The 18,459-nt window shown below is 29.5% G+C and overlaps 1 protein-coding gene across 3 annotated transcripts in view; it reads right to left on the bottom strand.

Moving 5' to 3' along the window:
* The window catches only part of LOC107452153 (rho guanine nucleotide exchange factor 17), a 264,039-nt gene that overhangs the window by 88,134 nt on the left and 157,446 nt on the right, over positions 1 to 18,459 (bottom strand). For all 3 annotated transcript variants that reach the window (XM_071187520.1, XM_071187521.1, XM_071187522.1), the window contains 4 exons: positions 13,672 to 13,781; positions 7,681 to 7,772; positions 5,624 to 5,700; positions 3,652 to 3,839 (listed from right to left, as the gene is read on the bottom strand). In XM_071187520.1, the coding sequence (XP_071043621.1) occupies positions 3,652 to 3,839; positions 5,624 to 5,700; positions 7,681 to 7,772; positions 13,672 to 13,781 (467 nt within the window). The remainder of the gene's footprint in view (positions 1 to 3,651; positions 3,840 to 5,623; positions 5,701 to 7,680; positions 7,773 to 13,671; positions 13,782 to 18,459) is intronic.

Raw genomic sequence — 18,459 nt, 5'->3', positions numbered from 1 at the left:
TAAGGATTATGATTGAAAGAGGAAAATAAGGTGAAATGATGTTCACTTTCAATATTAATATCAGATATAAATAAATAAAAACGTCTTTCATTTTGTCCTCTTTTGTTAATTTCATAGTAATTGCATAGTAATAGCTTCGAAATAATAGCTCAATGATAATATCTCAATCTCGTCATACCTCAAGAACGTTTTGCTTTTTGATTGAATCGAAAAAATTTTCATACAATTGCAAAAATTCGTTTTTCCAAAGGTAATCCCATGCAAAAAATATAGTTTTAAATAGTTATAAAATATTTAATAATTTTTATATTTAATTTTTTTTATATTTATATTTATAATATGCGTTGGAAAAATTCTGAATCCCGATTTTTGAAATCCCCGTGTAGTAAATGGCGACTGATGCACGTTAAATTTGTGGAGTCGCAAAGTCCTCCATGTTCCCATAACAAATCAATACCGCTGGGGGTACTTATTCAAGAGTTTCCTTGTCTTCTGGATTGGTTCAAAGTTACAAAGCTACAGAGTTGAGCATTAGTAGTGATAAACCCGAAAATTGGGTCGGTTGTTCAACGACGGATAAAATTAAATAAAATTGCAAGATATAAAAATTTTTACATCATTTTATGGAATGTAATTTTAAATTGCGAAATACAAAATTTGAATGAAATCGGTTGAATAATTCGAGATAAATAAAATTTTAAGCAAACTGACTTTTTTAAAATTTGATAACTCCGAAACTAATTGATCGATTGCTCTGAAAGTTTGTATTTTGAAATTAAAAGGATGTAAAAACATGTAGAACATACAATTCAATGTATTTTTCTATTATTTAATAAACTAATAAAAAATAACAAATAATTATTTAAAATTATTTTTGCTTAAAAATTTGTGTATAAAATGTTTTTTTGTAATTTTATGAAAACATTTTCTAATACACTAAAAAAGTTTTTGAGATAATGGGCTATAATCGAAGAGTAAAGTTAAAATTAAAGGACCCAAACCTTCCAACTCTCTCTTTGCCATAACTTTAGACCATATCTTCCAGATTGCGGCTGTTTCCGCATTTTGAAAATTAAAAACCTAAAACTATAGGCAAACTTGTATGTTTATCCAGAACAGAATGCGCTTTTCTGTTTATTTTCGTAACTTAAAATATGGTATTGACTCTTTGTACGTGAAAATATGATTAAATCAAAAGTTAATCAAGGTGTTCCCTTTTTCCATTTCATGCACTGTACATAAAATAAGTCAATGAGAATCTGTTATATTGATTACTATATATTTTAAGATATTGAATACGAGCAGTTTAATTGTTTTTCTGAATCAATCAACAATCTTTTGACTACTAAGAAAATGATTAAAAGAATAATAAATTAAAAACATTTTGTTTCCGTTTTTCTTTTTTTCCGACTGCATATTTATTGTGTTGATTAAAATACAAACCTTGAATCCGAATAAGTAAATGATTTTCCTCATTTAAAAGTATGAAGAAAAAAAAGATGAAAAAAAATTCTTTTATTCTTATACTTTCATTTTCAAAATTTCAAAAAGCATTTATGTGATCCCATAAACTATTGGTAAACACGTGTTGTTGTAATGTACATTACATAAAAATAATTCGTAAAGAAGAGGATCTTTCTATCCCTCTGGCTTTTGTCAGTTATTCTCCCAGCAAAGAGGTATCCCCTTTCTCCAGAAGAAAGAATATCAGTTTGAAAGATAAGTTTCCAAGAAAATGAAGATGTGTCTGAGGGAAAGGATTTCTAAAAGGGACTTCGAAAAGTCGTCAATTTCTCCCACGTCTAATCGCATCCGGTCTCTAGTTTAACAATGTATGGACAAAGTTATGAGTAGTGGTGCAGTGAAACTACAATTACATAGAATTTACAATATATTTTACTAATTTTTGTTATTAATTCTTAAAAATAAATAAATAAAAACTAAAAAGTCAACTATAAAATTTTTATTGGGCATTTGTAAATTAATTTTGGACATAATTTAGAAAAAAATGTGACCAGACTATTTTCCTGACGAAATTTTAAAATTTTCCTGATGGGGGGGCTGACCATGCCCGACAGGGGTGCAATTGCCCCCCTGACCCCTACTGGCGCCGCCCTTGGCTGTGGGATTTGTGTTAATTATTAAGGGGGTATCATGGGCCTATAACTAAATGAAGCACACAAGCAGTTTACATTTAGAAAAACTTGTGATAATTCAATTTAAATTGCAATTTTATACAATAGGACAGGTCTTCTATTGAACTATTTTTTGACCTGGATTGCCAATCTTTTATTCCAATCACTTAAAAATCTAATTTCATAGAATCAAGCCATCGTTGTTTTAGCACTCATCGCTTTTGACTAGTGAAGGACTTAGACGAAACCAATTTTTTTCCAGATCTTTTTCATCCATACTGGCAATATAAGCAGCCCCGTTCAATTTTTAAATTTGAATACTCCTGATAAAATTCAAAAATTTCAGAGTCATAATGTCTTCACCAAAGGCAATTTTTTTTTGACATTGCCAAGTATACTTCTACTAAACTTAACTCAGTGGCACTACAGCCCATAAAGGGCAAAGGCCTACTGTGCCCAGCTCAGTTTTCTTGACCTTGGTTTCTGAGATGCAGATTTTCCGGTTGGGTGGTCAGCCGAATGCAGAACCCCCCTTCTTTACTCCCCAAGCATGTTTGGTATTCACTTTATCAACCCACTGAAGGGATGAAAGGCTAAGTCAACTTGTCCAATCCAAGGATGAAACCCACAACCTGTGGCATGGAAGTGCTACCATTCAGCCATTGGACGTCCAAGTATACTTCTGAAAACTTTAAATACATTTTATAGCAAATAAAAAAAAACGTTACAATTTATAAAAATTTTAAAAAATTGCTCAGAAACAGGACTTTTCCTAGTGTACCCCCTCTACTCTTTGGAAAATGTACTGTCAGAAGAACTGTTAGGCAAATGTACCGATCGGCAAATGAGCTATCCTAAAAACAAAGTCAAGTATTTGTGTCATTGGGTAAGTCTGGATCTGAATATTGCAACTTAGTAGCAATCATTATATGTTAATAATCTATGTCGCAACATGAAAGGGAGAAACATCCAACCTGCAGATCAGAACTGAATTGTTCATTGACTTTAACTGCTCTTTTGCAACACTGAAACAACCATGAAGTTAGGCAAAGAAATAGCTTATAATGCAAAGCATAGATAAATAATCTTTGTTTTATTCATGCTGTGAGTATTGTTCTAATTTATTAACATATTTATTTTGTTTTCTTATAATTAAAGCTATAATTGATATATAATCACTGAAAAACTGCACTTATACATTTACAAAATATCAACATTAATTTACGGTGAACCATTTTCTTAATCCTCTAAAATTAAAGAGGCATCGATTATGGACCAATGCAGATAATCTATCAAAAATTATGGTAGTTCATAGGGTAACCAATGTTGTTTCAGGTATAAATGTCAAAAGTTATACTTTTATCCTTTAAATATTAGAATAAATAGATATGATTCTATTATTCCACCTACTTTGTTACTACCTTTATTACAATAGTTAGAACAAATTTCCTGAAATTTCTATAATGAACACCTCTAAATTAAAAATGGAATTAGGTTTTTTATTAGAAAGACTTACATTAGAGCTGGAGCTGAGGAAATTGTGAGAATTCGAGTGTTACAGATACCATTGCAAGACATAACCGTTGGCTCAGGCAGTAAGCTAAGCACACAGACTTGTCCTACATAGCCATCACTGTTGCACACCCAAACATCTCTTAATCCTTGTTGATTAATACCCAATGGAGTTGCACTGGCACAGGTAAACTAAAATACACATATATATTTGTGTGTGTTTACATACACCGGAACAAAAAATTTCGCATAAAACTTTTGAAGCATGTTAAAAAATTATGTAAGTTTTACTGTAGTAGTTCCAATTCCTTTAAGACAATTTAGTGTAAGGTATATATAAGCTATCGCAAGCTTATAATTTTATATTTATAATATAAGGTTATAGGCTTATAATTTTATATTATGTAATTGCATAAATTACAGACTTATAATTTTATTTTATATAATTACGTCTTATAATTTTTCTTTACCTAAGTAGAAGGAATAAATTCAAAGAAATTGTGATAAATAAATTCATCTAAGGAGAGCAGCCAGGAAAATTTTTCAGAGACTTGAAAGCCCAGGGATGAAGGGAGATTTCATTTACAGAACTATCAAAAGGTATAATGAGATGTCCTCAGTTGAAGACAGAAGAAAATCTAACAGACCACAGTCTAATCAGACAAATGAGACTTTGAAAAGGGCCAGGGAAAGGATATGATGAAATATAAAAAGATCTGCTAAAAAAAACCTAGTCTGAAAGCTCAAAGTATCAAGGGAATCAATATTAAACATTCTGAGAAAGAACTTCAAATTAAAAAACTCATAGAAAGAATAAAATTCACAGACTTTCAGAGTTGGCTAAGAAGGAAGCAGAGGGTGGAAGAAATTCTTGCTGGCATTGTCTTTTCAGACGAGAAATTATTTGGTTTACATGTAAGTCTCAACCACCAATATGATAAAACTGGTCTATTTCTATTGATAAGATCTATGAGTGCCAGCATTGTGTTTTGCAGTATCAAAAATGCTTCGTCTGTGAAGATTTAGGGAACTATTTCAAAAAGAGGCAAACTTCTGTTACTTTTCATTGAAAAAGGAGTAGAAATCAAGGCCCATTATTTTAAAACTGAGGTTTTGGAAAAAGTTTTACTTCCAACTCTCCAGGTGGTGCTCCTTCTCATTCTGCAGGTGTGGTTCAAGAATGGTGCAGTAAATATTTAGCTGAATTTTTGCTGCAGAATAAATAGCCTCTCAGCGCTCGCAATCTAAACTAGCTTGTTTATTTTGTTTGGTCATATATGATCTCACACTTTAGTAATTATAAAATCACCAATCTGAGCAAATTCAGAAGTATGATTTGAAGTGCCAATGGAAGCCATATGTGCCGCATGTGATGGATTTGAAAAGAGACTTAAGCTTGTTAAGAAGGTGGTTTTATGCTAAAGCATTTATTGTAAAGATACCTAATGCATGCTATTTTAAATTATGCTTAAAGTTTCAGCATCATTTATTTTATATTAATATAATAAAAATTTGAAAACGCATGAGAACTTATTGATCACCGTGTATACATTCAGCAAATTACTAGTTATACTTTATTTTAAAAACAAAAAGGATTTAAAATAAAAAAAAAATAGTGGCTACTTAAAAATGGAATATTTTTGTCTTTTAATTAAAACTGAAAATTCAGGGACATTATGTTCATATATTTAGAAAGATTTGAAAAAAAAAAATTCTTACTTTTAAATGCAGTTAAAAAAAAAAGAGAGAAAAAGACGAATTATAGAAAAGTTGATTGTAAGATTTGTCCTTAATGCATGCTAAAATGAAAAAAAAATTTTAATTAGAAGATTTAATTTAAATTTCATCAGTGTTATCAATAAAAAAATTGCAATAAATACAAGCAGATTTGAAAGCAAAAAAGAAGATAAGTTCAGAGAAGAATTAATTAAAAAAATTAGTTTTTAAAACTTTAGGTAAAAAACCAAATAAAGTACCTGGAGACCAGCTCTAGTTTTGCGAATTGGCAGAGGAATTAGGAACTCAGGAGGAAATCTTCTTCCTGTAGATGCAGCTGAAAATATAAACTTAATATGATTATTTTAAAATTAGCATTCAAAGATTTTAATAGCTTAAAAGTTCAGGAAAAAAATGCCTCATAATTGTTTTATTTTTAAAATCATCATTTCTCAAAGTATTTCAAGTGCTGTTTTAAATATAATATTGGTAAAATTTATAGTTTCAGAGCTTAAAACTAAAGTTTAATTATGTTTATTTGTAATTAATTTCACCAATTTATTATGTTTTCGTGTTAATTGTTGCAAAATAAAATAATCTCATAGCAGCTAGCTTGTAAGGTAGTTGGAATAGTTTTTAACCCGGCATCAGAATTTTTTTGGGCTTTCTGGGACATACCTCTCTAATACTAATATCTTTCCGCAAGATATTTAAAAATAACAAAGGTATTTGTTACTAATTTAAAGTAATAGAAGCGTAATTTAAAAAAAAAATATTAATAATAATAATTAAATTAAATAAATAAATAAAAAAATTGGATCTACTAAAATTATTTTTTTAATTGAATATGTGATATTTTTTACAAATACAAAATTTTCTATAGAAAAGAAAACCAAATTTTTTACTTCATTATATTTTATTTTTCATTATTCTCAAATGAGAATAGAAAAATCTGGAGCATTTTTTTCCCCACTCCGACAGCGAGAAAGGCATCTTTTGAATACAATTCTGAAAAGATAAAATTCTTTCGAAAATTTCTGCGGTAAAAGAAAAGCAAAATTTTCTATTTCCAAAAGGAAAAATCTTTCTGCAAAAACTCGGGAATATTCTGTGGCAATGTCACTGTGTCATCACAATTCTGCTACGGGTTTTTTTAATATGTGATAGTAAAGTAATAAATAAAGCAGGAAGAATTTTTACAACAAATGAGCTACTTTGCTAACACTTAGAAATTTAACTTATAGACCTTATACACAAAGGTTTAAATTATTGATTTCTTGGGGTAGGTAAAACAATATTTTTTTCTAATTTTAAAAATTTAGATTTATACTGTAAAATAACTGTTGCTACGACTATGAAAATTTTTCCACAATGACTATAAAAGTTGGCAGGTAAGTGATTTGATTTATTTACCACCTGCATAAAATTAAACATCTGCATGAAAGACAATAATCAGTGATATACTTTAAACTTGAAATAGCAGGCTCTCAAACTTACAGCTGATGTATGGCAACCCTTAATATTAACGTGGATAAGTAGAAGAGTCATAATTAAGTCATTTTTTGAAAAAAAAATTTCTTAAATAAGTCATGTTAACTATGATAATCAAAATTTATAGGGTGGTAAAAATTTAACTGAGAAACTCTGAGGCTCCTAGCTTCAGTTTCACAAAACATATAACAAATAAAACTCAAAGTATTTGCTATTTAGATCTTGGGCAAGATTTTTTTCAGAAGAGAGTTCAAAATTTTGTTAAAACCAATGATGCTGTACTGCTAAAAAATGTAAATCATGTGTACATACAACCATATGCACATTGTTGAACGTGGATGTAAGCACTTAGAGCACGGAGGTGTGTAAATTAAATATAATATATTGTTATACTTTGAATTTTTAGATTTTTCTTTCCAGTGGTCCTGCTTGTAAAATTTTGAATTTTTTTAAAACGGAAAATTAGATCTAAATAACAAATATTTGATCACCAATGGCGAGCTGACAAGTGTCATGCCCTGACTACTTTATTATAAAATTAAGAAATAATTCTGAAATTCAATAAATAATTGTCATATGTCAACTATGCATTGATATGGTATTTAAACAAACGCCTATGATAGTAACAGCTGTTTAACAAACTGTAATACATTTTTAATCAAAAGTATTTAATTTATTTACCGAAATTTATTTTAAAAGCATTAGTAAAATTAAAATTCCGAATTATTCTCAAATTAAGAAGAGTTTTTAGGTGATTAATTGATAAATAGAGTGATTAGGTGATTGATGATTAGGTGATAAATTAAAATGAGACATGAAAAAATACCAAGTTTCTGCTTTGCTTCATTGAATGTTGCTTCCCACAGGGCTTTGCGTTCAGCTGAAGGAAAGTGAATTACTAGATTTTCTGCTCTCTCACTAAAAGAAATAGTTACGAAATAAGTATCCAGAAACAAAAAATATAGTTGAATATGGCTACAAAATTGTTGATTTAGTTAAATATGTATTTTTTAAAAAGTTTTAATGTGTTATGGATAAATCACATTTAAGAATATAATTTTTACTTGCATTTTAAATTTAAAAATGTTTACAAAAATTAATTTAAAAAACATGGCCAAGAATACTCATTCAGAAAATCTGAAGGACTTGTTACCCCAGTTTTCAGGTAAAAAGTCGTAGCTCCATTTAATTATTTACTAATTAAAGGAAGTTTCTCTTTCTTGCTTCAATTAATATTGGCATCCAACCCCTTATTTCACAAATTAAAATAATTTTGTTATCTTTAGTTTCTTTTATAAGAAAAATAAATTAATCACAGTAAACTGTTATAGCTGTTCATGTTTTAAGAATTTTAATGCTTCTTATTAAGCCCTTTGATTCAACTAATTTAGGTAAAAGACCAAATATTTTAAATGCAGTCCTATTTCCTCTTAAAAATAAAAACTGAATATTTCCTTGATATCTTTTGCATGAATATCATTGTTATAAATAAAGCAATACTGCACTGAATACTCAAAAAATAAGAGCCAACAAGAAACTTACCATCAGTGGTATTTAGATGGGGCTTGCTCCCTGACACAAAGCTAGCTTCATTGCAATCATTAATTTTAATCAGTGAAATGGTTGAAATCATTTCGGTAAGTAAAGAGTTAGGGAGAGAAAAATTTCAATTGATTCTAACCTTAGACAAGAGGATGATTTTCTCCTCTTTTTGAAATAGAAAATAAATTAAATATTTTTTTTTGTTAAAATTTTGTTCTGGATAGTTCTTTTCCACACAGACTTACTTGAAATATTGAAAAAATAACTATTATTAAGTAAAGAATTATGACATCACATGGACATTATGAACAGGAACTAAAGTGATTCTTTACATTCGTCTATTAGTGATTCGGAAGATAAGTGATTCTTTACATTTTTAAAAGTTTAAGTAATTGACAATGTGTGATCGCTTACTTTAATTTCACAGGTAAGTTAACTGAGTATGTTGCAAAATATATATATTTGTCTCTGTTTTGCTCAAATTTTCAACAAGCACTTGTTCTGAAAGGTGGAAGTGAGTGTGTTGTATAACAGAACTAGTTTAACCTCTGTCTTGGCTTCAAAGAACAACAAAAGTTGGGGGCAAATAAAAAACATAGTTAACACAGGAAACAAATCAGTTAAGTGGTTCTATCCACAATGGATAATTACATTTGGAGCACACTCCACTAACTCCATGATGGTTGCTTCCCATCCATTGACATTTGGTGACATCTTCTCCCTTACATATGTATTATTTGATTGTCTTTTAGAATCAGAATATTAATGGGTAATTATTATAAGCTCATGAATTTCCTAATAGTACAAATTTATTTCTCATCCACCTCATCAGCAAATTTATTTGAAAGAATATTTATAAAATGATTACAAATAACTACCAGGGTAGCAAAACAATATTTTTTAATATCATATCAATGCAATATAATATTGCTACGCTAGACTCTTGAACCCTAGTTACTAATATAAGGGCTAATGTAATTTAAGATTAAATAATATTTTATCTAAAATTTAAACTTTTTAAATTATCATCTATTTCATTAATTATGGACTGAGTTCACTTTTTCTGGAAAGGATAATTCATATTATTAATAAAAATATTATTTATGGAAGAAAACAAAATATTTTTGAAAATATCTTATTTTACCAATTCAATTTTATAGCAACAAAAGAGCCCTCTTGTCTACCAAAAAATAAATGTCAGGCTCTCTCTTAAACAGGACATTGTCAAAAGTGAAACGTCTACCGCTGCTCTCCACCTCCTTGCGCTGGGAGACAATGGGAATCCGTTACCCGGAACCGCTCAGGCTGAGAGTTTTTACAGATGGCTCTTTCGTTCCGGATCAACCAAATGCTGGAGTTGGCATCTTTTGTAATCTCTTCTCCATTNAGACTAATAACAGGTGCTGTAAAAACTACACCTATAGACGCAATGACCTTGCTCACAGGCATTAAACCTTTGGATGTTGTCTTTAGGGAAAGGGCTGTCTTACTATACTTTAAACTTACCCAAATGGATAATTTCTGGACTAACTATCAACTTACTCCTCGTAATTTAAAAACTCAAAATGGATTTATTCAGACTGTCAAAGATCAATTGGTTGGGATCGATCTGCCCCAACTAGAAGGTCAGGTGGAACTGGTGAGCCCTCTTGACTACCAAAAAATTAATGTCAGGCTCTCTCTTGAACAGGACATTGTTAAAAGTGAAACATCTACCGCTGCTCTCCACCTTCTTGCGCTGGAGACAATGGGAATCCGTTACCCGGAACCGCTCAGGCTGAGAGTTTTTACAGATGGCTCTTTCGTTCCGGATCAACCAAATGCTGGAGCTGGCATCTTTTGTAATCTCTTCTCCATTGGTGCCCCAGTGGGTGCCAATAGATCTTCTTTTGACGGGGAAGTTGTTGCTATCCCCATTGCTCTCGAACAGCTTTTTTGTTTCATTGAGTCTTTTTCAAAATTGGTTATCCTTTCAGACTCGAAGGCGGCGCTTTGCTCGATTGAATCTATGCATTGCCCTTTCACTTGCGACGTTCTGAAATGTCAGGATGCGATACGTAAACTCCACCAATTTGGTAAAACTGTACCCCTACAATGGATTCCCGGGCACTGTGATATTGCAGGAAATGAGAGGGCTGATGTTTTGGCAAAAAGAGGCACAAGAATTCTCCAGACTCTTAGTAGCCCAGTCCCCTTTTCAACTTTAAAAAGTATTGTTAGATCAAAAATCAATGGGGATTTCCATCACCAATTATCAGAAAGGGTAAAAATCAAAATGTGGAGAGCTCTTCGACAGAACACCATTGACAGAACACCAGATTGGCCGCCCCTCGAAGCGGTGGCACAGTTTCAACTATATACCGGACATGACTGCCTAGCCGCGCACCTGTTTCGTTTAGGGCTGGCACCTGATCCTTAGTGTTCTCTGTGCATGAGCCAAGCTGTTTTGGATGGCGACCACATTCTGCGCTGCAAGGCCCTCCGCGAAACGTCGCCTACCGAGCGATATTGGGAAGCAAGAGCGCTCCTGAGGAAATGACTTTTTACCTTCTTGTTTTGTTCCTGTGTTTTTACCTTTTAACATGTCAATTCACCTCTGGAATTTGAAATAAAAAAAAATAATAATTTTATGCCATAAAATGCAGGAAAATATTTGAGGAAGTAAATTCATCTCACAAACAGAAAACTAGAAAAACTTTTTCAGCTATTAAGTTGTAACTTTTTCTTGATTGTTTATATCGCCATAATGGTTGCGTTACCACAATTCCAAATTATGACAATTATTACCAAGAATGGCAATTTAAAAGAAATCAAACAATAATTTTATTTTTATCTTAAATAAATCTTTATCTACAGCTACACTTTTATTTTTTTGGAAATAAATGACATATATTTCAAGATTGTACGGAAAAGATGGTTATATTTTAAGATTGTAAGAAAAATATAACTTCTTTTAAGTTTTATTTTTCTCCCAGGCAAATTAAATGAAAATATAACTTTAGAACTATATACTGTGGATTTTATTAAACTATTTCAGAATATAAATAATGTATGATAATTGTAAAATTACAAATGAGTAGAGTAAAATAAGAGATAACTAGAGTTATGACTTTTATAAAACATGTTTTATGAACTAAAAAAATAAATTGGGATTTTGATAAAATTGGATCACATTTCTAAAAATCTAGGAAGACAATTAAAATTAAAAATTAACTTTTGAAAATGATAGAAGTTGTAAAATTTATCAGAAAACTCTTTGTATAAGGAAAACAAATCATCACAAATTTAGCTATTCAAGTATTATTTGTCCCGCAGTGGCCTGATCGTTAAGACACGGTTCCCAGCAGATCACCGAAGTCAAGCATCACTGGCTATGGTCAGTGATGCTTGATGATACGGTGGGTGACCACTTGGATCAGTCTGCGTAGGGACCGAGGGTGTGCGGTATTGGTCCTCGTTAAACTGTGCTACCGTAAAGTGCTCGACTTCGCGCGCAGGTCGTCGGGCTACCGAAGCGGGGGTGCCATCCCCTCCGCAGAGGATCAAAATTGTGATGGCATGTCTTCGGATCATCCTCAGGGATGTTTCCCAGACCGTCGCCAATAGCCCATTGTGCAGCTCTAGTGCGACATAAATTAATAACAACAACAACAATCAAGTATTATTTCTCAGTTAAATTTGAAAATTTCGTTCATAAAAATCAGCTGGGAGGAAAATGGATGGTAACAGAATTCGGTAATATAATTTTATTCAGCATTTCTGAATAAATTTTTGGATAAACAAACTAAAAACAATTAAGTAATGTGTAGAATTACATTATAAAGCTACTGTTCTATATTTGACTACTTCACAACAATACAGAAAATTAAGTAAAACTATATCGCCACATTATTCTTCTAGCATAAATTTTTTTCTCTTGCTTATTCTAAAAATAAAAAATAGCACAAGATAATAACAGAAAATATAAAATCTAATATTATCTAGCATCAAAACCACTACAAAATAACATAACAGTTAATGCTAGTTAATATTAATTTGTATAGAATCTAATGTTTCATAATGCAGATAAAACAGCAACTTTTTGTATTGTTCTAACATTCGAAAGTTATGTTAAATAACATTAGATTTTCTGATGTTATCTAACAACAAGTGCTATTGGGTTGTTTCAAACTTAAAAATAGAAATATGTGTTTTTTTAGTAAATTATTTTTGTGTCAACCTTCAATTACTCTAAAATTATAGTTAAAATACTAATTTATAAATTTAAAGGAAGTAATTTATATTTTCTTATTATAAATGTTATTGAAGAAATCTAAAAATAATTTTTTCTAATAATATGTATGGTTATTACAAAAAGTACATGGTCATTTTAAAATAAAAGTTTTAAAAAGACGTACAAAAATTTAAAAGTTAACAAATAAATAAAAATGTATATAGGTAAATCTTGGCAAAAATATAATCTAATTGAAAGGAAAAAATCTTTATAAATATTTAAATATATTAGTTACAAATTTTTATGACTAAGAATTTCAGCAAGCTAATTGTAACTATATTTTAAGCTAAAACTGTAATTATTTAAATTGAAATTGCATTCATTTTTTTACATCAAAGTTTATTTAAACTTTCATTTAATGAACAAGTTACGTTTCTAAAACAAGAATTTTTTTATTTTGTTGATATTTTACTAATCAAAACATTTTTTTTTTATTTTTAATTATAATAAAATCACATTAAAATAAAATAAAAATCTTTTCCTTTCAGTACACTTTGCAGCAGGTACAGAGTGAGAGAAATAACTACAAAAACACTCATATGTAGGTTTTGTCCTGGTTCTTTTATTATTGCTAAAGATTGACACATAATGCATTATTTTGCAGAAGCTAAATTGAATATGTGGTATTAGGTTGAACATGATAAATAATTTTTATAAGAGCTAATTAATAAATTTAATAGAATAAACACATTATATAAAAATAACTTTTATTGAAAGAAATGTTTTTCTTTTAAAGGATTACTTTTTGTGCATAAAATAACATATTTTTTAAAAAGTTGCACGTATTTACAAAAAACAAAATTAAAAAACTATCAATAGTGTGAACAAAAAGCACATTTTGCATTTCTTTTTCATTGAACCTGTCTATCAGTATCTATTATTATTTTTTTCTTACGTATAAAATGCAGAATTTACTACTATATATGATTCCTAAATTTGTGTATTAATAGTGAAACATTTTGATACTTATAGAGCAAGATTTTAATTTTATAAATTACTTACGCAGAAGTAACAGCAAGCTCTAAACAAACTAAAGGTAGATCATTGTTTTGTTTTTCAAGCAAATGCTTTGAGATCCCATTTGATAAATCTTTCACAACATCCTCCAACACCTAAACAATATAAATCTTAAAACAATCATGTTAGAAATAGAGAAAGAATGTTACTTGAGTGAGATTAAAAAATTGTTTTTACATAAAGCATACATTAGGAGAACAAACCAATAAGCTGATTACAGTGTTAGTTAAAGGTTCAGAACCAGACATTTTTTCACACAGGGGCATTACTAAAATGAGAAGAATTGATATTAAATCCAGTTTTTTTTCTTTAAAACAATTCACAAAGGAGTTTGATGAACAAATGTTCATATTTAAAAACATTTTATATAACACAGTGCTTGCCCTGGAGGGGGGAGGCGACTGGATTTCGGACCCCTTGAAAAAATGAAATATTCCTATTTTTTTGGAAATGCTAATAAGGCGGTATTGATTTCGCTTAGTAACTTGATTTGCAAAATTTATAAGAAATTTTAAATATACTTTAATGAGCAAAATATTTCATTTTAAAGAGCCTACATTTTAGTCTACACAGTTTACTTCAGAATTTATTGCAAAGAAATTAAAAAAGTAGTTTTGTTAGTCCTTAATTTAATTATTATCAATGAAATATATGACAGGAAACTAGTTTGTTGTTTCCAAAAATATATTTTATTTTTTCTGAACCCTAGCCTGTTGAAACAGTATAAAACATCATTTAAACTAGTGCAACCCAAAAAACTTTATTAACGAGTTTTGTTTTTTACTCAATCAATATTTAAATTCCCTGAAACAAAAATGTTTCACTGAGAGGTGCATTTCAACTTTTAAGAGCTGAAACGTGAAAACAATTTTTAGTAAAAAAAGTATAGACAACAAAACCAATAATCTTTCGAATCAGCAAAAAATATTAAAATGCATACATTGTTATAAGTGTCATGAGATATTAGCAGTTACATAACTACTTTTCATTACATAATCAACTTGAAATTAGCAAAAATCAGTTGATTTGGCTCAACTTTCAGATGATTTAGTTCAACCATCACATTTCTGAAGTTTCAGATGAAAAAAACTTAAAAGCTGTTTTCAAATAAAATACAAAATTCAGCTGAGCAGTAGTCATAATCATTGCCAATACATCTATAAGTTTAGGAAAAAGAAGATTCTGTGCAACCAAAAGGATGGTGGGACCCCAACATATTTCATACAAACTGAATTCAAAAGAAATACTCCCTTGTCCCTTCTGGGCACAATGCGTGAGAAAATTCAATAGTTGTAAACTATTGTGCTTTTCCCATTTAAGTTTGACCAAAATGTTTTAATAATTTGATCTGATCAGTTAAACCAGTCTTTTCACTACAGCGCGACAGTCTCGAATTTTTTTTCTTGCATTAAAAAATGATTGACGCGAGAGGTTTGCGCACACTATTAATCAATTTCAAAATGCGCGAATCTCGCGCATTTTGGAAAAAAATTCGTCTTCTGCCATTTTGAATAAAATCCATTTCCCTTTTCTTCCTTGATCTTTCATTATTTTCAACATCGGTCCTTCTTATCTAGCTTCTCTATTTACCAGTATTGTTCAAACCGGTGCAAACAGCAAAACACCCCCCCCCAAAACCACGGAACCCCTTTCAGAACACATTTATCTGCAACCATGTGTTCACTGTGGGTAAGGTTTCTTCATATAAGACGCTTAAATTTTTTGTGCATGAATGTAAGATGGGCAAATATCTTGTTAAGGCAACATCTTCAACTGCGTAACGGACAAATGAATATTAAACAAATGTCGGAAGAAACGGTCAAAACGAAACAAATACGGATATTTTCTACCAAATAAAAAATCAAAGACAGATAAGTATCAAGAGAAATAGGAGAAAATGTATGACTGGTTAGAAAAAGAGGAGATAAATTGCATGATTTAAATGTTCTGTTCAGAAAGAAGAAGAATTTTGGAAGCAGTAAGTTCATTCTTTTTATTGTTAACAACTAAATTTATTACATTTTAACTGTAAATATTTTAAAATAAAATTGCATATCAATTATGCATATAAAATTAAAAATGCAAATAGATAACATTAGATGCAGATATTTATTTATGAGAAAGAAAACCCCCTTCTATCAGGAGTACAAAAAATAAATTATCATGAAAGCTTAAAACTTTTCTTCAACCCTCTAACTCTCTTTTGCTGACATCACCAACCATTGAGGCTATGAAGGGTGGTTCATTCTAATCAGTTGATATTCAAAGTTATAAGTTGCATGCAGTTCAAGGTCAAATGCTCGTCACTTTAGTGTGACTGTTTTTATTTTATTTCCTTCTCCAGTATTTGTACTTATTGAAATATATTAAATGTGAATCGATTTCTGATTTAATTTCGAAACACCCCCGCCCCTTTTCTTCCGTTTTTATACTTCAGCGATTTTGTTGTATTTTGCGTTTAAACTGAATTAATAGATTATAACTATTTTTTTTTTCTCATTGTATTCCTGCGATTTGCATTTAACTGAATTATTAGATAAGAGTTCGGTTTTATTCGATTCGTTCTTCTTCCTTTTTCTCCTTCTGCGATTTGGATGTTTTTTTTTCATCTTTTTTTGCAATTTTGATTTTTATCTATTCACCTGGTTTTCTAAATAAACAAACAAACAGCTAGTTAAGCGGAAGTAACTTCATCCGGTCCGTACGAACTTCCGCTACATCGCCATAACCTTCTTATTATTATGTTTTGCATTAGATTTCCAAACATTGTTGGCGTTTTCTCTTATCTCGATAACGTTTGTTGTTTGGAAATTTAAAAATCTGTTTCATTAAATTGAAATGAGCTTTTCCTATTATCACAAGTTGAATGATGATGGCAAGAAAAAATTGTCAATAAAAAATATTATAAAATCTATATTACAGAAAAAATAATATTCAGTTGTCTGATCCTTTTTCTGGAGTTATTTTAAAGTTTAAAATAAGAAATACAATTAAGTTTTTAAAAGACACTGGTCTCTAGCAGCTAAATATTAAGTTAAGATATATTTACCTCGCAGATATACTATTTATTCATGGCATTCTAAAATCATGCACAGCTTAAAACTTGTAACTTTTAGATACGACATTAAAAGAAGTACAAAATGTGGCTTTATTGTCAATCTGTAACAGAAATTTTATTTCCTTCAAAAAATTACGCTTCATAATGAAAATATTTTTTTTTCTTTCTTAAATAAAAGCAATATCTTCAATTCCTGCACTCAAAAAAAAAAAAAAAAAAAACAAGAGATACTTCATTAAATTTTCTTAAAATGCATTTATTTTATTTTTCTTTAGGGAGTTTAATTGTTTATAGCAGGGATGTCAACACTGGGGCATCTTGTGCACCACTTTCAGTGTAAAAAATCCTGAACATGGCAATTATTAATATAAATTTTATGTCATGTCAATAAGTGCTACCGTGTTAATGTTGTTCGTTGAATTATTACACGTACAGTAACTTTTTTTTCTAGATCAAATAAAGCTATACGTTAGCAAATATCACAGATGTTATCTTTAAATCTTGAACTGTTTCTAGTGAAATTTAAACAATGGCTAACATTTAACCAATCACAATTTTTTGCTCATCATTTTTATGTATTTAAATGAGCAAGAAAATAATAAATAGAAAATTACATTTAATTACTTTTTTTTAAACGAAATAATTTTACAATTACAAATAATAAGGAGAAAACTTACAAGGATACAAACACTAATGTGATTTCTGTATTGTTTTAATTTTTACTAATTCTTTTATATTTAAAATTTCTTCAAAATATCATTTTTTTTAAAATTTAAATTAAGTTTGTGTGCCACATAAAATGCCCCCTCTGGTTTAAAGTAACTTTATTTTTTATATGTCAAATATAGCACACACGAATCTGAATTATTTAGTGTTACAAGTCATGTTTCTCTATTCAGATATTACCTTAAATTTTACATTACATTATGGGAACATATCAATTTTATTTTAAATTACGCTTGATGAAATCTTGAAATTTAAAGAATAAGAATACTGTATATATTTGATAAAAAATTATTTTTGGAAAAATTTTAAGAAATATATACAGAAAAGTTTGTTTTGTTCAGATTATATATTTTTTTAAACTCAAAATTTCAGCAGAGGGATAGCATGGACCCTTTGTTTCATCACTGAGTAGAAGCAAATACAGTCCATGTTGAAAAAAAATATAGTGTAGAGCTTTATTCTGTAATAATTCCAGGTAATGTTTGCGTATAGATCTTTATATTGAGTTATTTAGAGACTGTAAAAACAAACACACTCCAAAGAACCTTTATTTCTTTTTTAACTTTTATGTATTCAAAGAACCTTTATTTAACTTTTATGTATTTTTCCTAGAAATGGATTTTTCCTATTAATCAACAATGATTGAATCAGCCTAAGTAAAAACATTAAAAAAGAAATAAGTTCCGGTTGCTCCGGAAGTTTATGCGGACCATTACATTTGCAAGCGAAAATAAGACCCGCCTGCAGATAAGGCGAATATATATATTATAGTATTTAAAAAAAATTTTTTGTTTAAACTGAGTTAATAATATAAAACTTTTCTTTTATCTATTTTATTATTTTTCTTACCTGATTATTTTTTTCAGTCATCTTTTTTCTCGCATTTTTGCAATTTGGATGTACTTTGTTTTTTGGATATATTTTGCTTTTTAACTGAATTATTATTAAACTAAAATTAGTTTTTTTTTCTGTATTTTTTGCTTCATTGA

This window comes from Parasteatoda tepidariorum, chromosome X1, assembly GCF_043381705.1.
Source record: "Parasteatoda tepidariorum isolate YZ-2023 chromosome X1, CAS_Ptep_4.0, whole genome shotgun sequence".
NCBI classification, from domain to species: domain Eukaryota; kingdom Metazoa; phylum Arthropoda; class Arachnida; order Araneae; family Theridiidae; genus Parasteatoda; species Parasteatoda tepidariorum.
Note: the sequence above shows the minus strand (reverse complement) of the source record. Positions and strands in the feature narration are given on the sequence as shown.